Here is a 21004-nt window from a genome sequence, read left to right as displayed (position 1 = left end):
CCTGCCATCCTTCTTGAATGGTCTAGTCGTATAGGAGGAAGACAAGGGTGGTTAAGAGCAGAGGCTGGTGCCACATTGCCTGCACTCTGAACATACTGCCACTCGTCACTGGGCAAACTAATAAGTTATCAAACCTCTCTCCACCTCACTTTCCCCATCTGAGGAAGGGGGTGATGACAGTAGTACCACCTCACATTGCTGTTAGAAAGCTTAAGTCAGGTGATATATGGAAAGCACTTAGAGCAGTATCTAAGTACAAGATCAGCCCTATTCAAGGGTTAGCTTTAGCATTATTTAACAGTTTAATACCCAGTACAGTACTTGATATATTACCAAGTCATGTTTTCAATAGCATGGCATTACTCCCCTTAGTCTGAGATAATTATTGCTGTATGATTAATATGGAAAACACCATGTGGAGAGGGAAATGTTCTCTTTCATGGGAGCGCTCATGCAGATGGGATTTTTGGTCATCAGGAGCATTCCAAAATTCCCATATAAAAATCTGAGGCTGGTGGGAGTCTATTTACTGGTTTTCTGCCTAAGATCTGCAGTGCACAACTTAAAAAGAGAGAAAGAGAAGTGTAAAATTTTAACAGGGATTTTGGTTTGGCACATATATACTGGAAATATTCTAACCTATGACGTATTTCTGCTGACATGAAGTTAATATCTTTCCCTTTCATTTCTCTTATTGTCCCTTTTCTTCTAATTTTCTGTCCCCTCCCTCTCCTTTTCACATGCCTGCTTTGTCGGAGCCATGGTCAGCTGCAGACAGGCCTTGCTGCCCAGGGCTTCCTTTCGAGGCTGAGATCCACCTGCCCATCTGCCTTCATTCTTACACATGCAGTGGTGGTCACAGCTGATGGGCTACAGTCTTTGACTGCTTTAGATCTTGTCAGCTAAACGTAAAGTTACTTTGTCAATGGAATACTACTAACAGCCGTAATGGATAGATGAGAGTAAGGGAAACACTTTAAAGGCAATTTTAGTGTATTTTTAAGTTGTACTGAGGAATTCTGTCAGCAAACCTTCCTTTTAGATTCAGCACAGCTTGTTTTCACTTATTTGTAAAGTACCATAGATTTCAGTCCCTGACTTAAATTTTTCTGGGTTTTCCTTTGTTTGCACTAAATTAGACGAGAAGGTTCTTTTTTTCCCACTGAATGCATTCCTAAGTTTACAGGTAGCACCTTGATTTACTGAAACATGAAAGCAAATCCTTTAATTGCTTTCAGTTCTTCATAAACAGGATGTAATTAATTTCAAACCCAAGGAACACCAGTAATACATTCCGATGTAGGCATAGTCCCTGGAAGAGAGGCACTAGTGGCTTCTGGACTAGAAATTTCTGCCATAGGATCACAAATCCAGATCAGCTCCTTTAGCAAGCAATAGAAATAAATGATAACGGGATAGAGAGAGGGATGCCAGGTGTACTTTTTAAAAGGCGATAGAAAAGGTTTCGAGCTTCTTTGTGGCTGTTTGGTATTTCCTTTATAATCTGTTGGGGGAAGGTAATTTGATTTTTTTTTTTCCCTTTTTCAACTGGGAATAAGGAATAGTGGTAGTTGGGAGTCTACCACCACTGAAATTGGGCTGGCAACCTGGCATCAGGGGAATTTGGCTGGGCCACTTTATGGAGCAATGACCCTTTATAAATAAAATTTAATCCCAAGGCAGAGTGTTTATCTTGTAGTCTTTAAATGTTACGTTCTTGATGCCAGAAGAAGGCATAAGGAGAAAGTCAGATCACGGATTGTTTTCTTCTGTTTGGACTCACCGTGCTTGGGAATACTTCTGAGCATTAGAGAGCACTTCATTCATTGCAGAGTCTCTGTCTGGCCTCCGAGGCTGCCTTCACCATCAGCTGCTTCAGCTTCTGGGAGTTGCCTTTCCAGAGGCAGAGCTGATGCCTTCCTTGTGACACAGCAGGATCCTCAGAATGACAACCCCAGTGAGTGCCAAGTTAATGTTATGAATTTTGGAGGACCTGGAATTATTTACACTCTTTTGAAGACAGCCACTTCTTCAGTAAACCATGCAAAATGGGAGGAAAAGCTATGGCTTGTTAAAAGCTCTGGATGATGAAAACAAATGGGAATAATCTGGCAGCCCCAGTAGAAAAAAATGCTAATTGGTTTCTCTCTCTTTTTTTGAGACGGAGTCTCGTTCTGTCGCCCAGGCTGGAATGCAGTGGTGTGATCTCAGCTCACTGCAACCTCCGCCTCCCGGGTTCAAGTGATTCTCCTGCCTCAGCCTCCCGAGAGGCTGGGATTACAGGCGCCTGCCACAATGCCCAGCTAATTTTTGTATTTCTAGTAGAGACAGGGTTTCACCGTGTTGGCCAGGCTGGTCTCTAACTGCTAACCTCAGGTGATCCGCCCACCTCGGCCTCCCAAAGTACTGGAATTACAGGCGTGAGCCACCACACCCAGCCTGTTAATTGGTTTGTCTATTGAGTGTCTGACCAGTTTATTATGAAGATTCCCAGAGGCCAAAGAGTTATGGGCTCCACCTGAAAGTCTGACATGACAACTAGGTCTATCCTGGGTAGATGCCACTTGTTGCCAAAGCTGATAGTAAATTATCATAATTACTATAATTTATTATAATGCAAATATCTTTTGCTATATGCAAAAAAACTCAAGAACCAATTATAACAAACTAGAGTTTTTAACCTAGTTTGTTATAAGCAAACTACAGAGTTTTACTATTTTCATTTTAGATGAAAAATCATGTTTTCACAAACTGCTGGTGAAACAGTATTGCCAACCAGTGCTAATAGGACCTTGTTAATGCATGCCTCTTCCTTTTCAGTTTCCACTTGACACTTTGATCCCTGATGGAAAACGCATCATCTGGGACAGTAGAAAGGGCTTCATCATATCAAATGCAACGTACAAAGAAATAGGGCTTCTGACCTGTGAAGCAACAGTCAATGGGCATTTGTATAAGACAAACTATCTCACACATCGACAAAGTAAGTGATGCTTCAAAGGCATGATCATAAGCCGAAGTGCTCTGTATTTTTATCTGTGTCATGAAATCTTAATTTTAAACAATTTCTCTCTTATGCTTGCAGCCAATACAATCATAGATGTCCAAATAAGCACACCACGCCCAGTCAAATTACTTAGAGGCCATACTCTTGTCCTCAATTGTACTGCTACCACTCCCTTGAACACGAGAGTTCAAATGACCTGGAGTTACCCTGATGAAGTGAGTGACCCATTTTTCTATTTCTTCTGCAGGACAGTATTTTAAGCAAGTGAAATCCCGCAGGGGTTTTGAGATGGGAAAAATCAGAAAATCCTGACTCCTGTGGCAGTGTTAGTCAATAAAGAAGCTTTGGGTTTGGTTTGAGTGCTTTCTTTGCCTGGCATTTCATGAGTGTGATATGCATAGATACTGTCTTTTGATGTCGGGGGGTTTTGTTTTGAAGAGTGTAGACTGGTATTTCTATTGCATGATTCTAGGTGGAAAAAAAAGGGATTGTTTCATTCTTGGAAACTATTCTGTAGGATTTAGAGATGAGAGAGAAATTTATCACTAAATGCCAGGCAGGGACTGCCTTTTGTAACAACAACAACAACAACTTTCCAGGAGGCTGTCTCTGTCAGCGCATTCATTTAAGATACTGGCAGACAGTCAGGCACCTGATTGGAGCATGTTTGGAAAAGATATTACAACCCAGCCATCCAATATTCCATTTGTTAAGTGTCAGGGGAGCAATTCTGTCCTTCAGAAAAATGAGAAGAAAGAAGCCTGTGTTGGGTTCCCTTATTCAAATCGAACATCCTTGCAAACAATAATTGTTTTAAAAATGTATAGATGGGGAAACTATGATAAACTGTTAAGGAAATTTTGCCAGTAGTTCTAGCCCCCACTTCTTGTGTGTCAGCATAATTTATGCGGCATATCTCAAGTACAATCATTTGTTATGTCGTTCAGATTGCCCAATTACAAAGTCAATTTATGGTTAAATTATGTATGAAAGATTAATGCATCAGCCTCAAGCTAGTGTTGTTTTTCATCGACATTTCTCACCATGGAAATGACATAACTTAGCAACAAAAACGTGTAACAAGTGCCCTGTAGGGACACATTAAGGACTTATCAGTCATGAACTATTTTCTTGGAGTGGTATTGTTTCATTTAAATAAAAATGCTATGGCTTGTAGCAATATTTTCTGGGTTTTAATAGAAATCAAATATTCTCTGTAAGTGCCAAGAGGGAAGAAACTTTTATCCTGCTAGCATTGCTACTGTAAGAGTATCTACAACACATCTATTAAATGCTAATAATCTTCTAAAACAGCACTGTCCAACAGAACTTTCTGTGATGGAAATATCCTGTATTTGTGCTCCAGTACTGTGCCACTAGCCACATATGGCAGATGAGCACTTGAAATGTGACTAGTGTGACTGAGGAAATGAATTTTTGATTTCATTTAATTTTAATAGCCACACGTGGCTGGTGGCTGCAGTACTGGGCGAAGCAATTCTAAAACACAGGATGAGTTCTTTCCCAAGTCAGAAGCAATACCAGTGTTACTCAGCTTGGCAAAAGGAGTAGTACCTGTATAAATAGAGCTGCAGAAAGCTCCCTCAGTCTGTTATGTTAGGGGACTAGTTCTCTGACTTTTGATAGTGGCAATTGACTTTTCTCTCCGGTTATTGCTGAGAATGAAGAAAATGGCCTCAACATGTGTCTGTCTGTTCCAACGGGGAAGTAAAAGGACAGGTGGGTAGAAGTGTATTAAACGTGGCACAGAAGAGAACTAAGCTCAAGACCCAAAACTCAGTTCTGGACAGCTCCCAAAGACATTTTTCCATGCTCCTCCCCTCCGCCCCCTATGACTATGGGGAAGGATTGAGAGGTGGAAATAACTTATTAGTTATAAAATACAGTGCTTAAAAAAAAAGGAGAAGGCAATGTGATCTTGTCTTCTCAAAACAGTAAGCAGGACTGTCATTGTGGCCAGGTCAGATTGCGGAGCCTAAGGCTAATTCTTGGTCTTCTCTGAGACAAACCTGGGACAGCACCTTCCAAGTCTTGGTTAAAGATCCATTTACTGTGATTTAGCCGACATGGGCAAGCATTGTTCAAATAGTGAAATAATGAAACTATAGGATTATTCCACCTTAGTAAGTACAGCCAAGACTCATTATATTTACCTTCATATCTCGTAGGGACAAAAAAGGAAATTCACATGGTGATTTGGTGAGAGAAGCACTGTCATTAAGCCAGACACTAAGGCTTATGATTGTCCACGTTTGTGTGTGATATCTATGCCTAGGGAACAGGTTACTGTCTAGAGAGGTGTGTGTGCCAGAGGAAGGACACTAGATTTATGCTCAAAAGACTTCAGTTCCTAGCCAACTTGGGCCAGGGTGTCACTTCCTTCAGTTTTTTCATCAGTAAAAGGACAGTCAGCCTGCCAATCTCATTAGGTTGTTGGGACAAACAATTGAGATAGTATATGTGAAAGTGTATTTGAAGAAAATTAAGTGCTAAATAAATCCTGCTATGCTACATCTTTGAAGCACCTCTAGACACAGATATAGTTTCCAAACATTACACTCTAGGTGGATTTGACATGATTCTTAGTATAAAACAGAAGCTGTTGTCGAAGTAATGATCTAAGAAATGTTAAAATCCTATATAACTTTAAGCATGAACACTCACTCCTTCTACATTTGTTATACATTTTCTTTCTAGAAAAATAAGAGAGCTTCTGTAAGGCGACGAATTGACCAAAGCAATTCCCATGCCAACATATTCTACAGTGTTCTTACTATTGACAAAGTGCAGAACAAAGACAAAGGACTTTATACTTGTCGTGTAAGGAGTGGACCATCATTCAAATCTGTTAACACCTCAGTGCATATATATGGTAAGCATAGTTCAGCGTTGCCAACTCATGCTATGCTTTCTAATCATTGTAGATGTCTGTGTTCTCTAAATAAGTCAGTTTTCTGTTGGCCAAGAGTTACATTATCATGAGTGAATACGACTTGACCATGGTTCCCTCCTCCCCCTGTCAAAAAGCAAACCAAGTTAAGTACTCTTTAAATTTAATACTTTTGAATTGAACAGAGAGTCCTTTCTTTAGATGTTTATTATGGCTAATAATTCAGTTAGAACCTAATATATTTATGAAATTCTTAGTGTTCTGTATAAACAAAACAGAAAAAGATGATGAGTTTTATCTTTATTATCTAAGAAAAATTTCTCAGGTACTACCATGAATTAGAGAAATAAAAATATGGTTTGCTAAATCATTTAGAATTAATGCTGTTTTATCCCTGCTTTTACTCTAAAGGAATCCTAATGTTGTTGCTTAATTTCGGTATGCAAATTCTGTAAAGAAAATGCTTAATGACCTTATTTCCATTGCTGAAAAGGAAACAGTGTGGAGGGCAGAAACTATGGAACAATTCTATCAGTAGCCTTTATTTCCTTTTGTCTTTCTCCAGTTGATTTTTGATATCAAATTAGTTGTTTTTGAGTGCACAGAGCAACTTTTTCTCACCTAGCTTATAGTGGCCAGTTAGATTTTTAGAAATATCTTCCCACTTCTTTGTTATTGTGATAGAGATATTTAAGGTGTTTCACTTTCTGTTGCTCTGCCACTGTTTTATGTTGCTAGGATGTGATACCATTTGATTTGAAAGGCATTCACCAATTACAGTGCTTTTAAAGTATCCTATTCATGATCAACATTTGGGCTCATTGATAGGCTCTATCATAATTCAGCTCTGTTTATTTACCCATTGAATACACCCTCCCTGAATGAGGCCCTAAGGTTTTGTTTATGGAAATATATTCTTTTCTAATGTATTTATCACTTCTCCTTTCAAAGATAAAGCATTCATCACTGTGAAACATCGAAAACATCAGGTGCTCGAAACCGTAGCTGGCAAGCGGTCTTACCGGCTCTCTATGAAAGTGAAGGCATTTCCCTCGCCGGAAGTTGTATGGTAGGACCATCCTCATTTCCATAACAGTTTAAGACATGCTTTGTAAGTGGGAAGCTGCAAGAGCCTAATGACTCGAATTCCTGACAAAATACCAAGACAGGTTCTTCAGACAGCCCCAGAGAGCTCAGAACTCTGTAGATTCTTGGGTGGTAGAGGTGAGAAGGGCTGGGGAAAAGGAAACAATGTAGCAAGGTAAGCAAGAGATGAGGTTTGTTTGAGTGCTCACTTCGGTCTAGTCTCTTACTGTGTGGCTAACTTTCTGCATCTCTAAACCTTCCTATGATGTCAACATTCTTTGAATGGGATGTGTTGAGCAATGACTACGAAGCATTTTGAATATGTAACATGCTCTATTAACCCTGAAGAAGTGGGCTCTTGTAATGAGAATGCTGAAAATAATTCTTTTATGTACAGCTGGGTTGAAAGTTCCAGTCTTGTTTTAAAATTAAACAAACATTAATAGAGACAAGACTTACTCATTTGAAGAGGGGGACGATGGGGCCTACTTGAACTAATTAAGTTTTTTTTTGGCTAGAAGGATACATATTCAAAACCTCCTTCAGCAGCTGTTTTTTAAAACACTAGTACAACACCTGATGTAAAACAATGTAATCTGTTTATGATCTGCAATCATTTTACAAAATTACTGTTAAATGCCAATATCTTTGGCTCAAGTCATTACATTTTAAACAAAGGGTATAGTACAAAACTGATTAGCAAAACAATCCATACAATAGGGATGTGGTGCCATTTTAGAATCTCCCTCACCAGAGCTGATTTGGCTTTCAATGTCGTATGAGGGCAGTGTTTGTTTGCAGTTCCCTCAAATACTTAATAGGGAATTAAAGAGAAAATTTTAACTTTGTGCTATGTCTTCATGCCATTACAGTAGAAAAATGATCTTTTTTGCTTCAGAATGTCAAAGATGTTTAGTAGTAAATTTTTAGGTTTGATAGTAAATGGAATAGTAATTTAATGACTCCAGGAGGTACATTCACTCCTCCAGTGTCTGAGAGCACGCTCATCTGTTAGTGTTGATATCTTCAGTAACTAAGTAGCAAGGGCATTAAAAAAAAATTCAATCCACTGTCAAAAATGCTGACTTGTTGATAGGAAATAATCTAAAGTAATACCAAGACAATATTTGTAATCACAAAGTGTAGCATCCTCATTTTAATTACTTTGGATCTGAGACACACTAGTAATGGGAATTTGTTTGTAGGGCTTTATAATCATGCATGATAATGAACTAAGTTCCCAATATTAAAGCTTTATACAGAACACAAGAAACTCCTAATGGATTAAAACTGCCTATTTAAAGAACCGTGCATTTTAATGAAATCATAGAATTTTAGAGTTATAAGGAAACTTTGAGAACCTCTAGAAAATTTGAGAAAATTGGAGCCCAAACTGGTTAGTCATGTTTGCAGCAGCCTGCAGTGAGTAGCAGAGCCAGGTCAAGCAGCCAGGCCTCTGACTCTCAGTTCTGTGTGCAATAGAATGATATCAATGCATCGATTCAGTATTTAATACGTTTTTAAAATTTCTTTAAGTTTATGCTTTCTGTTTTTTGTGTGTGTGCCTTAACTGTTCTTCCTCAGAGGAAAAATCTTGATAATCTTGATTTCACTCTAGTTTATGAAAGGGACAACTGGTGTGACCATTTATAAAACTAATAAGAACTCCACATGGACCACAATAGGAAAGTCTATTTTTATTTTTATCTGGAGAAGTGATCTAGTTGATCTGACTTACAATGGCCCTTATACTGCTGATGGAGCCTCATGGAAAACTCTGAAAAACATCTCGGATGGAATCAGAGCCCCCGCCTCTGGGTTAATACTTAAGTCACAGTGGCCACCAGTATCCCTGTGGGCACACTAAGCTACTGCTTTTCTATGTTCGCTCGCTTTATTTCTTCTTCCTTGCCAATAAATATGAAGTGTTACCCAGTCTAAAAATCATATCTGCTTTTACTCAAAAGTTAATGCCTACATTTTAAAAATCAACATTGATGATCAAAGGTTTGAAACTGGTCAACTTGAGCTGAAAAACTTAAATGTCAGTGTTATCAAAGTGATATTAAGAGGCTGTGTGAAATGACTTACTGATCATGTTTTTAACCACAGGTTAAAAGAGGGGTTACCTGCAACTGAGAAATCTGCTCGCTATTTGACTCGTGGCTACTCGTTAATTATCAAGGACTTAACTGAAGAGGATGCAGGGAATTATACAATCTTGCTGAGCATAAAACAGTCAAATGTGTTCAAAAACCTCACTGCCACTCTAATTGTCAATGGTAAGTTTGCTGTTCATACTTTCTTCTGGTTCTGGTAGGCAGCAAATTAGTGAACCTTTACGAATTCAAAAATCAGCGTAACAACATCAAAGATGGCAAAATTTCAAATAATCATTTGAAAAAACACTTAATGTTAAGTTCTCACCTTAACGATCTCGTGTTTGTTTGTTGTATTCCATAGGCGGCATGGTCTTTTATCACTGTAATCACAATGTACATACCATGGAATCAAATTATTAATAATCTCAAAACCCTGCTACTATTTTTTTAAATCTGCATTTTCTTGACAAATAGGAGGGTTTATTTGTTTTTTGTTTCTTGTTTGTTTCCCTGACATCAAAACCAGTGAGAATGTGGTCCTTCATGTGTGGCCCAGGAGAAAGTCATTAGAACTGCTCTTGACTTCTGTCCCGTTCTTCATCTCCTTTCCAGTGAAACCCCAGATTTACGAAAAGGCCGTGTCATCATTTCCAGACCCAGCTCTCTACCCACTGGGCAGCAGACAAATCCTGACTTGTACCGCATATGGTATCCCTCAACCTACAATCAAGTGGTTCTGGCACCCCTGTAACCATAATCATTCCGAAGCAAGGTAGGGACAGTCAGTTTTCTTACTAACTTTCAAATACTTTTTGACACCTGGAATTAAGATTTTTTAATGGATGCAGATGGGAATCTGCAGATGGGATGTACCGTATATTTGAGGCAAAGGCTCTCCCTGCCTTGGAAAAAGGTGGGCAACAGCTACTCTTCTTTCTTACTGAATATACCCTACCATTGGCTAACAATTTCATAATTTTTCTCTCTAGTTCACAGTTTTAGAAACACAAGCACAAAACTAAGGTCCTTCCATGAGCTGTTATATGAGCTCAGGTTGGAACTCTGGTCTCCTGTTTCTCAATTGAATATCCCTAGACTTTGGCGATACCACTATGTCAGTTGCATTAGCATTCCCATTTTTCATTTTGTATTCTTTGGTTATGATCCAAGTTCTTCCCAACACCAGTGATCACTATGTTTCCTACTTTTGGGCTGTGCTCTTCCATCTGTCTGAAATGCACCTCCACCCATTGCCTGCCTCCTAAGAGGGCTTTATTTATCAAACCCCATGGCTCAGCTCTTACGTCACCTTCTCTGTGAACTCTCCTGACTGCCTCGTTCAGAATCACTTCTTCCTCCTCAGGATGAACAGCACTTTGTTCATGCCCTTGTTACATCACTCGATGCGCAAAGGTTTGTCTCTCTCCAAGCTAAGAGCTGATTGAGAGCACCCTTGTATCTTTAGGCTGGGCCAAGGCTGGCACACAGTAGATACTCAGTGTATATTTGCTAAATGAATACATCCCTACCCTCTGCTAATTGTGCAGCATTTCCTTGCATCCTGTTGATGACTGAGCCTTGTTTGCTTTTTCCTCTTGTTGTTTAGTCTAGAGGGATGATACTAAGGATAGTTCATGGGAGCTAATTTGAAGAACAGGAATAGAATTGGTAGGTGCAACAATAAGATATTATTGAAACTGCCCAAGGATTATCATTATGCCAAATTATTTTCCTTATTACTTTTAACTCCACTTGCAGAGTGTTCAGGAGGATTGTTAAAAAAAAAAAAAAAGATTAATAGGAAAAGTAAACAAAGCATAATCCTAACATAAACAGATAGAAGTGGCTATTTGATTTTCTAGATTCTTCCCACAATTCCAACTCATTTTGCTTAGGGTGTATTACTCTCAGAGTGGAAAGTTACTGGTGAGCTATGGAAGTAGCTATTTTCCACACATCTGATTTCTCATTTGAGTGTCATTTTCTAAGAATAGAAATAGAGAAGACTTACAAATCTTAAATATCTTCTTTACCACTGTGTGAATGTTTAACGCAAAAGACAGTGAGATCTACTGAAATTCTATACTATTTTGCAAATTTGGGGTATGCATCAATATTTATGGACCCATCCCTTTAGGGTCTTGACATATGTGCCAACCTAACATGCAAATAAATAAAAAAATTACTAAATAATTGAAGCTATTAGATTTGGATAAAAGTGTAGAGTTAAATTTTTCTGGAATAACAGAGCCTTTTCTAAATGTGTTTAAATTTTGTTTTGGCAATATTAAATCTAAAATTTCTATTCTATCTAGGATTAGAACTAGTAACTATGTTAGAAAATAACAATTGTGGTGATAGAACATAATATTATAAATTTGGGTTTAAGTAATGCTAATAAAATATGGTTTGGGGAATGAGGCCACCTCGAATGGAACTTTGAAAACACTAGCTTTCTTTCCAATTTCTTTGTGGTATATGGGATCTTTCTTCTGTGTAATGGAGTAAGTTCGCCAAGGCCTGAAAACATGTCTTATTCCCTTCAGAATGGTCTCAAGACTCAGAGCATTACCTTAAATGTTTGTTGGCCATTTGAATTATTCTCTGTTCAAGGCATTTTTTTTTCACTACTTACAAGACTGATCAGAAATGAAAGTTTAAGGTTGCATATGCTTTATTTCTTTAATACGTTGCTGCTTGAAATTATCTGTCAAAAGTGTACACATCTTTGATGTACAAGAATGACAGCTTGATGTATATTAGTCAGCAGGTACTAATTGAGTAGCCTACCTGTGTGAGGCCCAGATTTGGTGCTTGCTGGTTAAATCAGCACAGTTAACTTAGAAGTGTTTCAGAAATATATGTAGAAACTTTGTACACTAGAAAATAAATAGAACCACTCTTTCACCCTGTCAGAGAGATGAAGCTAAAATTTATAGATAAATGAAGCCCTCTTTAATTACCAAAAGTTCTCAAATATGTCTTTATATAAACATATTTATATACACTTAGACTAACTTAGATTCAGTTGTAGACAGGAATTTTAGTAACACATGAGTAAGAAATGCTCCATTGCACTTATTTTGAGTTATATGATAACATATTTGCATACTGGTGTCTATACATGATCATCAAAAGAGATTGGGTGACTAATATATGCACATTACTCTCAAATACGTAGAATAATTCCTGGCATTTAAATTTTAGGCTCTAGTGAAAGGGCGTATCTATATATATCCACAGCCAAAGCATTCGTTTAGTTTGAGGACAGAATGTAATTGTTTAAGGAGCTCAAAACTATTAATTGGTTTAATATGGCCAGACAGTGTATCTAATATAGAAAGAGGTTCAGACCTAACTCAAATTTAGTATCTTAGAGTCTAATAAATACGTAAATAAGTTATTATAACTACTGATAGTTCAACTAAAAATGTCACCCTTTAAAAAAAAAGTAGTAAAATGTGTTATGAAAGCGAGCTAAGTTTTAACTGAGTAATATTGTGGTTTTTATTTTGCCTAGAATTTGTTCTTATAAAACATTAGGAATAAAAGAGAGGAGGGAAAGGATGATTACTTTTAAGCTCATACAGGTAATGAATCAAGAAGAAATAAAGCAGAATCTTTCCCCTTTTTAGTTTTTTTTTTTAATTAAAAAAAGGAAAGTGGGGCCAGGTGCAGTGGTTCGTACCTGTAATCCCAACACCTTGGGAGGCCAAGGCAGGAGGATCACCTGAGGTCAGGAGTTTGAGACCAGCCTGGGCAACATAATGAAACCCCGCCGCTACTTAAAATACAAAAATTAGCCAGGAGTGGCGGCAGGCACCTATAATTCCAGCTACTCAGGGACAATTGCTTGAACCTGGGAGGTGGAGGTTGCAGTGAGCTGAGATCACACCACTGCACTCCAGCCTGGGCAACAAGAGCGAAACTCCGTCTCAGAAAAAAAAAGAAAAAGAAAGAAAAGAAAAGTGATAAGAAAACTATGATATCTCTTTTTAATATTAATAACACCAAAATAAGTTATCAACACTGAATGAGGTGGAATATTTTATTTTTCTCATCCTCAGCCAACTGGTAGACTTCTAAATAGATATTCCTAAACCTGCTCCCACGAGTCTGAGCAAAAAGCCAGAGAGCATCATAAGGATGTTAAGCATATAGTGCCTTCCACATGTCTGTAGTTTGCAGCCTCTGCTCATATAAAATAAAGATAATGATATACACTTCATAGAGAGACTATGAGGATCGAATGAGGTAATGTATTTAGAAAGTTACAGAGCGCCACAGATTTGCAAGGTTGTAATCATTGCTAGCATTGGGGTACATTTCTTTAAATAAGACCTGAGAACCTTTAATGAACTTAAAGGATATTTCTGCCTACTATAGAGCTAGTTTCACAACAGTGAGCAGTTTTGCCAAACATTTCTAAGGAATGAATGCAAATTATGGAATGTAAAATACAGTTTTGTTGTGCTTTAAAAATAGTAATTTAGTAGGTCTGGGGTGGAGGGTGGCTGTGGAGTTCAGGAAAATATGACTTTTCAGAAGAAGAAAAATTAAGGAACTACAGAAGAGTTAGGCAAAAGTAAAAGGAAGAGTAAATGGAAGGGTGTCATGAGGGAATGAAGTAATTCTCCCAGTTCGTGTGGCCTGCCCCATTCATTGGTTTCCCGTCATGAGAGGAAGTGGTTCTGCCCTGTGGGTTGGCTGAGGCTGGGGTGGGCTGAGTGGGCATGTGGGGGAGCTGATGCCTGCTCAGCCAGTCCGCTTTCGATTTCTAGAACTTCACATTCCCCCTGCATTTTGAACAACTAAGTAGTACTAGTAAACCCCCCAAAGACTGAGCTCCGCTTGATCTTACAGTCCTCCGTGAACTCTGCCACAGTACTGATGCAGCCTCACAGGAGATACTATTTGGATAAGATTGTCCATGGCAAGGAGGTTGGTTGGTTTCTAAAGGAACAATAATAGTACAGGACTGGAGGGAAGGGGACCTTCTCTGTGGAACGGAAAGGGTGGATTTCAGGAACCCAGGAGAGGATAGGGCAAGGACAGTCTTGGCATAATCAGTTTGTGCTGCAGATCACTATTTTCTCAGGAAGAATCTAAGATGTTGAAAGCCTGCTTTTCTTTACGTGTGCTTGAATACCAAGGAGACCCTCGGGTAGCTGACTAGACAATTGTGTGGCCTGAGTGGGTCTTTGCGCTCATCTGTTCCCCACAAACAGGGGATGGTGGGGAGCTTCTGCTGATCTCCTTCCCGGTACTCTCATGAGCTCTGATCACCTCCTCCGTGGGTGTCTAGAGTCCACCTGGTTGTTTCTAGATTGCCTTTTCTTCTTTCTAAAACTAAGATCTGTTTCTAAAATGTTGAATGTGTTTGGGTCTTTACTCTAGGGAGGTTCAATGCCTGCAGCCTTTGATTACTGCAGTTTTGTTTTGAGAGCACACATTCTTTAGATCACAGTCCAGTTTAATTCTCTCTCCCTATCTAACTATCACAAATCATAGTTTCAAAGGAAGAAGTAACACTGATTGATTATAATAGACAGAGTTGTACCACATACTATGTTATTCCCCTCTCATGGGAAAAAAAACTTAGGTAACATTGGGTTCTTTGTGAAAAAATCTCGTTTTCTTTATAGGCTATCTGTGATAACTAGTCAAAATATGTAGAGAAACATTTCTGTCTACATTGCATTAATATTGCTGACATCTTACAAAGCAACTTGGCATGTCACTGATATTCAATCTAAATATACTGTCAACCATCTGCTCATCACACAAATATTTATTAGGCACCAACCATATGTAAAACATAAAGGTAATACCACTTGTCTTTAGCATTTATGTTTGCATTATACAAGATTAAACATATTTGGTGATTACTTATTGGATCTATATATGTATCTGCAAAATATCTACTACATCCTCCCAAGGATAGAGAATTGGGAATCAAGGAAGCAAGTTCTATTCTTGGCACAGTCCCTGACTTCTGTGTGACCTTGGCCAGTTCTTTAATCTGTGTTTCTATTTCCCCTTCTGTAAATGGCAATGGTTGTGCTTCCCCTTTACTATCATACACAGCTATGAATGAGTTAACTTAGAAAATCACTGTAAATTATATTTTCTTCCTTCAAAAAGGCTTGAAAGTATTTCCCAGTGTTTGCACACTGATGTTTCCCTTCTGTTTCTTATAAACTGTAAGGCAATTTGACCATTAACTCTGAGGATCGGTAACAAATTAACAGAAAATTTCAACCTATGAAAGTAGAATGGCTGTCAGAAAAGTCTTAAATGGAGGTACAGACTCTGTGATACAGAACTGACTCTGTGATTATAATGTTAATAAGGGCCCAGTAAGGAAAAAAAAAAGTGCAGCAGCTCCTCCACCATTGGGGCCAAGCCGTATTTTCTGCAGTGCCAACCTGGACCACCTTGCCAGCCTCGATCCAGCCCACACAAATGAAGGCATTCTCATTCTCTGCCCAGTTAGCTCTAAAGCTTTCCCTGCTTTATTTGGTCTTTTGCAGATGAGTCCCTTCAGGGTGTGAAAAATGTTGGGTTCTCAACTCATGGAAGGTTGAGGGAGAATATTATTCTTTTGACTTTCTTAGATAAAATGGTGGGTTTTCTAAGAAAAATCTAATAGACATACATGGACTCTCAAGGAACTGCTTGCAAAACTCTAAAGTAGGTCAGGACTGGAGTCTAAAATAACTACATGCTTTAGAAGTTAACTAGAAAATAATGTTTCCCGCCATTCTCAATGACAATGTGACATCTCATGTCTGAAACACTCCTCGTGTGCACCAGCAGTAGAGTACTAAGGGGAGGGGGGGTGGATGGTGTCAAGAGAAAGCTGACCACTCTAAGAGTAAGGGTGGTTTACTGCCTTCTATCTGGGGATGGGGGGGTGGGGTGGCCTACAATATCAGAGAAAAGCAGAGGCGTCTAGGAACTCTGAGAAGGGCATCTGAGAGGGGCTTGCCTAATTGCATTTCTCTATTGTTTACGTCAGCAAATTGGCAAAGAAAGGAGGGCCTGAGTCATTAGGGATGTGTTAGGGATAGATCATCTGGGGGAAACATAGTTTGGTGCATCAGTGGGGTATGTAAAATTAACAGGACAGAAACAAGACAGTTGTTAATGGTAGTTAATTAGAAATGTACTCAAAGACCCAAATTTAATTGACTGCCAACATGAATGTCTATTATTTTTATGCTGTAACAGTTTTATGTCCCATATTTTATTTTCCACCTACACAATGAAAGTTTTAACAATATAAAAATGGAAAAAGTCAATATTTCCTGGGGGCAAAATGTAGGTCAGATGTCTGAGGGAAGCTATAATTTAAGACCTCTTCTTTTGGAAATACGGTCACATACCTCATGTTTTAATATTGATCACATTCTTCCTAAGTATACATACAATTTGTATGCATCCATGTGTCTCAACATATATTCTATGCAGCGTGTGTCTGGGTATGCAGCCTCAATTCAGCCATGCTACAGAGAATTTTAATTTACCACAAACAAAACCTTGAATCAAAATGAGGACTTTAAAGAAGACCACTTGACCAAAGACCACTTTAGCAGGACTTTGAGCATGAACAAACAGCCAAATAAAACTGGCCATCTTATACAGGAGGCTTTCATCACAAGCCAAAAGTGAATGTTCACTTACTAATGAGAAACTTCTTGCATTCTGTTATATAATTACTGGACGAGGAAATGCATGCTGCTTAATGTGACTGTTCGGACAACAGCCCTTATTAATATTTCATACAAAGTCCTGAGAACAGAGCATGAGTTCATTTGCCAAAGGCCCCTTTGCCACTTTTCTCTGCTTTGTGAGATTTTCCTCCTTTTCCCACTCTTCTTAGTAATACAGTGAATCTGATGAATAATTGTTTCTAATGAGTTAACTGTCTCCTGTAGTTGCTATCAAACATTTCATTATGTGTTTTAAATTAAACCACATTAATTTTTTAATTAAACTTTTTGACCTGGGCGACGTCGGCCTCCATGCCGCTTGAGTATTCCGAACGTAGGATTTCAGCGAGGCTGTGTTTTTGTTTTTTGTTTTGTTTTTTTTTTTTGAGACGGAGTCTTGCTCTGTCGCCCAAGCTGGAGTGCAGTGGCACGATCTCAGCTCACTGCAACCTCCGCCTCCTGGGTTCAAGTGATTCTCCTGCCTCAGCCTCCCGAGTAGCTGGGACTACAGACGCGTGCCACAACACCCGGCTAATTTTTTGTAATTTTAGTAGAGACGCAGTTTCGCCGTGTTAGTGAGAATGGTCTCGATCCCCTGACCTCGTGATCCACCCACCTCGGCCTCCCAAAGTGCTGGGATTACAGTCGTGAGCCACCACGCCCGGCCGCTGGATGGTTTTTATAGTAATCTTTTCGGCAAGATTCAATGTAGCTTCTCAGGTTACCAGAAGATAGTGACACGAAATTTGTGAAGATTCCTTAAGAAGATTGGCAGAACCTCTCAGATTTTCTTTGGCCAAATTCACAGATTTTTAAAAATTGAATGAGCATTTTTATTATTGAATCTAGGAACTAATGTCCTGACACAAGATCTTTAGGTGATAGATAAGTAGAACAAATCACTTATAAAACATGCACCTCTGCCTGGGGATCTACATTTTAGTATATCTTCACTGACTTGGTAGATTGTTTCTTAAAATATGGTATCTATGTGACTTTAATGTAAAATCAGTACCCTTTTAGGTGACAAAGCAGAACCTGTTGGATTGAGAAGATGGAAAGGGCATGATGGATTTAGACTCTGGCCCTGACAGTGCCTTATAATGAGCTTCTAATCACTAGCCCCTTGTTTCCTCATACTTTCTCTAGAAGCCTCCTAGGATGTTTTGCCACCTTGAATGCAATGGTCTACTTCATTATAATAGCTGTGATAGACTTAATCAATAAGTCATTTTTGGTGCCAAAAGCCATGTTCATCCTTTTACACACATTATCTCTAATCTGTACAACAGTTTTACGGAATGGTGATTACTTGCCCTGTTTTCCCATAAGTAAAACTGAAGCTCAGGGAGTTATTTCTCAGGTGTTTTCAGATTATGGTATAAAGGGGGAGGGCTGGGTACAGTGGCTCATGACTGTAATCCCAGCACTTGGGAGGCTGAGGTGAGAGGATCAGTTGAGCCCAGGAGTTGGAGACCAGTCTGGGCAACATAGAGAGGCCCCATCTCTATAAAAAAATAAAAATAAAAAAATTAGCTGGGCATGGTGACACGTGCCTATAGTTCCAGCTACTCAGGAGGCTGAGACGGGAGGAAGGCTTGAGTCCGGGAGGTCGAGGCTGCAGTCATCACTGAACTCCAGCCTGGGAGACAGAGTGAGACCCTGTCTCAAATAAATAAATAAGTAAAATACAAGAGGCTAGACAGATTGGTCTTCCAGAAGGTTACTTTTCCCTGGTGTCCCATAGGACTCCTCAGAGGACATCCCTGTGGATTCCCAGAGGAAAGAGCTGAAGTCCGCAGGGAATAGGTTTGGGAGGGCGCCTGCCTAACCTGGTAGGTTTGCTCTTGTCTGTTGTGAGTTAGAGCTGACCCATCTGTTGAGTTAGAGTTGAGCAGAGGATGGGAGAGGAAAGGAGAAAAAGACGAGCAGCAAATAGCTGAACTGGGCTCAAACTTCATGATATCTTTGAGAACCAGTGATGACCTACAGCTGGCTTGGGCCCCAAATCTGCAGTTGGGAGTAGAAACTGGAGTATAAACTCCAGTGGGATGAGCAGGTCTAAATAAGACTAGCCTCAGGAGGGTGGCAAGTCTAACTAACAGTTAATGGGCCCGCTTATTGTGGCACTTTCCCCTATTCGTATTGTCCTTTTCTGTGACTTTCCCACCATCCAGGGGTATTTGATCTCTTGCAGGGCAGGGAAGCCCCATTCTCTCATTTATTGTTCAGAATTAATGTTCTGGATTAGGATTCAGCAAGCACTCAGCCCTCAGTGGGCCTCACAAAGCTCATGGCTATTTAGGCAGGAGAGCAATTAAAGGAGATGAAAAGGAGGGGTCAAAAGAAAATGAAGGAGGAAACATGAGGGTTTATAGTTGATAAGGGAATGAAATGGGGACATGGAGGCTGCTAATTTCAGCCTCAGCATGCCTTGACCTAGTCACTTCAAACGATTAATTCACTCAGAATTGAAGAATGTTGAGCCAGGCGCAGTGGCATGCTCTTGTAATCCTAGCTATGTGGGAGGATTGTTTGAACCCAGCAGCCCTGGGCAACATAGCAAGACCCCCATCTCAAAAAAAACGGAATTAAGGAATGTTAAAGATTTAATTTTTAAAAAGAGATTGTTTTATAGGTGAGAAATTGTGGCTCAAAGATAAATAGTTATCTCATCTCACAGCTAGTTAATGGCAAGCTCGGGACTAGATGCATGTCTCTGATTTCCTGTTTACTATTATTTCCACCATAACACTGTATTGAGTCTCCATGAGAGGTGCTTATAATCTGGCCAAATGAGTCAACCATGGGTGGTAGATGGTGAATGTTGCAGTTTAGAGGCAGCACCAAGAAGGAAGTGGGATCTGGGCCCTAAAGAGGATGGGTAGGTCTTGGAAAGTTAAATGGAAGGGGAGAGGGACAAAGATGTGATGCAGTGACACAGGCATACAAACGGGTTGGAAAGTTGAAAAGAACTTGCCAAAGATGAATGTGGTTGGTTCGTCAGATTTGGATTGAGAAAAAATAAAAATCAAAATTGGAAAGGTAATTTTGGACCTGATGTGAAATTTTTTCAGTAGAGGCTGAATGGTTGAGCCAGGCAGTCACTACCTGGCTAGTGCCTGGATGTTCTGCTATCTATTGGCTGGAAGCCTACTTTGTCCCTCCTTCCAGGCTGATGGACTTCCACTGACTCATTATTGGTGATCTTCTACCTGTGGCACTCCTTCAGCCTGTGGTATGCGCCCTGTGTCTCAGAAACTCTACCCTCCATGCCTGAAAATGAAAGTCTTGGGTTTTCACTCACCCTTTTAAAAAACATTACATGGGTGCATGTTATTCCAATTTCTTAGGTCTTTAATGTTCCATTTGCCTTGTCATCATCATTGAAAATTACATAAGACGATCACTGATTACTACCTTATTGACAAATCAGCCCTTTTGAGTATGAAAAAAGTACTTGAACAAGTAGAGTGAGGAAAACAAAAATTGGTATTTAAAGACCATCTAGAGCCAAATATAATAGAAGATGGTGGTTGATAGAGGCTGTATAGCCTGGGGTTCCTATTTTTATTTTCTTTATAGCTAAGTTATTAAGCATTTACCTGTGGGATGTTAAGTGCCGGATATGTGCTTTATATGCATCATCTCATTTAATTGTCACAGAACTTCTCTAAGACTAAGACAAATACTAGAATTATTACCATTTTCCAGATCAGGTAGAGAGTTTTTTTTGTTTGTTTGTTTGTTTGTTTTGAGACAGAGTCTTGTACTGCCACCTAGGCTGGAGTGCAGTGGTGCTATCTCGACTCACTGCAACCTCTGCCTCCAGGGCTCAAGCAATTCTTCAGCCTCAGCCTCCTGAATAGCTGGGATTACAGGCATGCGCCACCACGCCCAGCTAATTTTTGTATTTTTAGTAGAGATGGGGTTTCACCATGTTGGCTAGGCTGGTCTCGAACTTCTGACCTCGTAATTCGCCCACCTCGGCCTCCCAAAGTGCTGGGATTACAGGTGTGAGCCACCGTGCCCGGCTGAGTTTGAGTATCTTATTAGGACACTAGTCCTGGTTAACATGTCAAAGAGCCTGTAAGTGAGCGGCCTTCCAGCACAACATCAACCAGGCAATTGAAAGCGTATCATTTGTCACTACCAGGATTGGTTGTGTCACAACTACTTAGAC

The 21004-nt window shown here is 39.5% G+C and overlaps 1 protein-coding gene and 1 long non-coding RNA gene across 6 annotated transcripts in view; one reads left to right on the top strand and one right to left on the bottom strand.

The window, feature by feature from the left end:
• The window catches only part of FLT1 (fms related receptor tyrosine kinase 1), a 192305-nt gene that overhangs the window by 58176 nt on the left and 113125 nt on the right, over nucleotides 1-21004 (top strand). For all 5 annotated transcript variants that reach the window (XM_024230907.3, XM_054528852.2, XM_024230908.3 and 2 more), the window contains exons 5-10: nucleotides 2821-2983; nucleotides 3086-3222; nucleotides 5726-5900; nucleotides 6870-6987; nucleotides 9117-9286; nucleotides 9719-9878. In XM_024230907.3, the coding sequence (XP_024086675.1) occupies nucleotides 2821-2983; nucleotides 3086-3222; nucleotides 5726-5900; nucleotides 6870-6987; nucleotides 9117-9286; nucleotides 9719-9878 (923 nt within the window). The remainder of the gene's footprint in view (nucleotides 1-2820; nucleotides 2984-3085; nucleotides 3223-5725; nucleotides 5901-6869; nucleotides 6988-9116; nucleotides 9287-9718; nucleotides 9879-21004) is intronic.
• The window catches only part of LOC129049463 (uncharacterized), a 158397-nt gene that overhangs the window by 29261 nt on the left and 108132 nt on the right, over nucleotides 1-21004 (bottom strand). The gene's annotated exons all lie outside the window — the stretch shown is intronic.

Source organism: Pongo abelii, chromosome 14 (genome assembly GCF_028885655.2).
Source record: "Pongo abelii isolate AG06213 chromosome 14, NHGRI_mPonAbe1-v2.0_pri, whole genome shotgun sequence".
NCBI lineage: Eukaryota > Metazoa > Chordata > Mammalia > Primates > Hominidae > Pongo > Pongo abelii.
The sequence above is the reverse complement of the archived record's forward strand: the minus strand, read 5'-3'. Positions and strand labels throughout refer to the sequence as shown.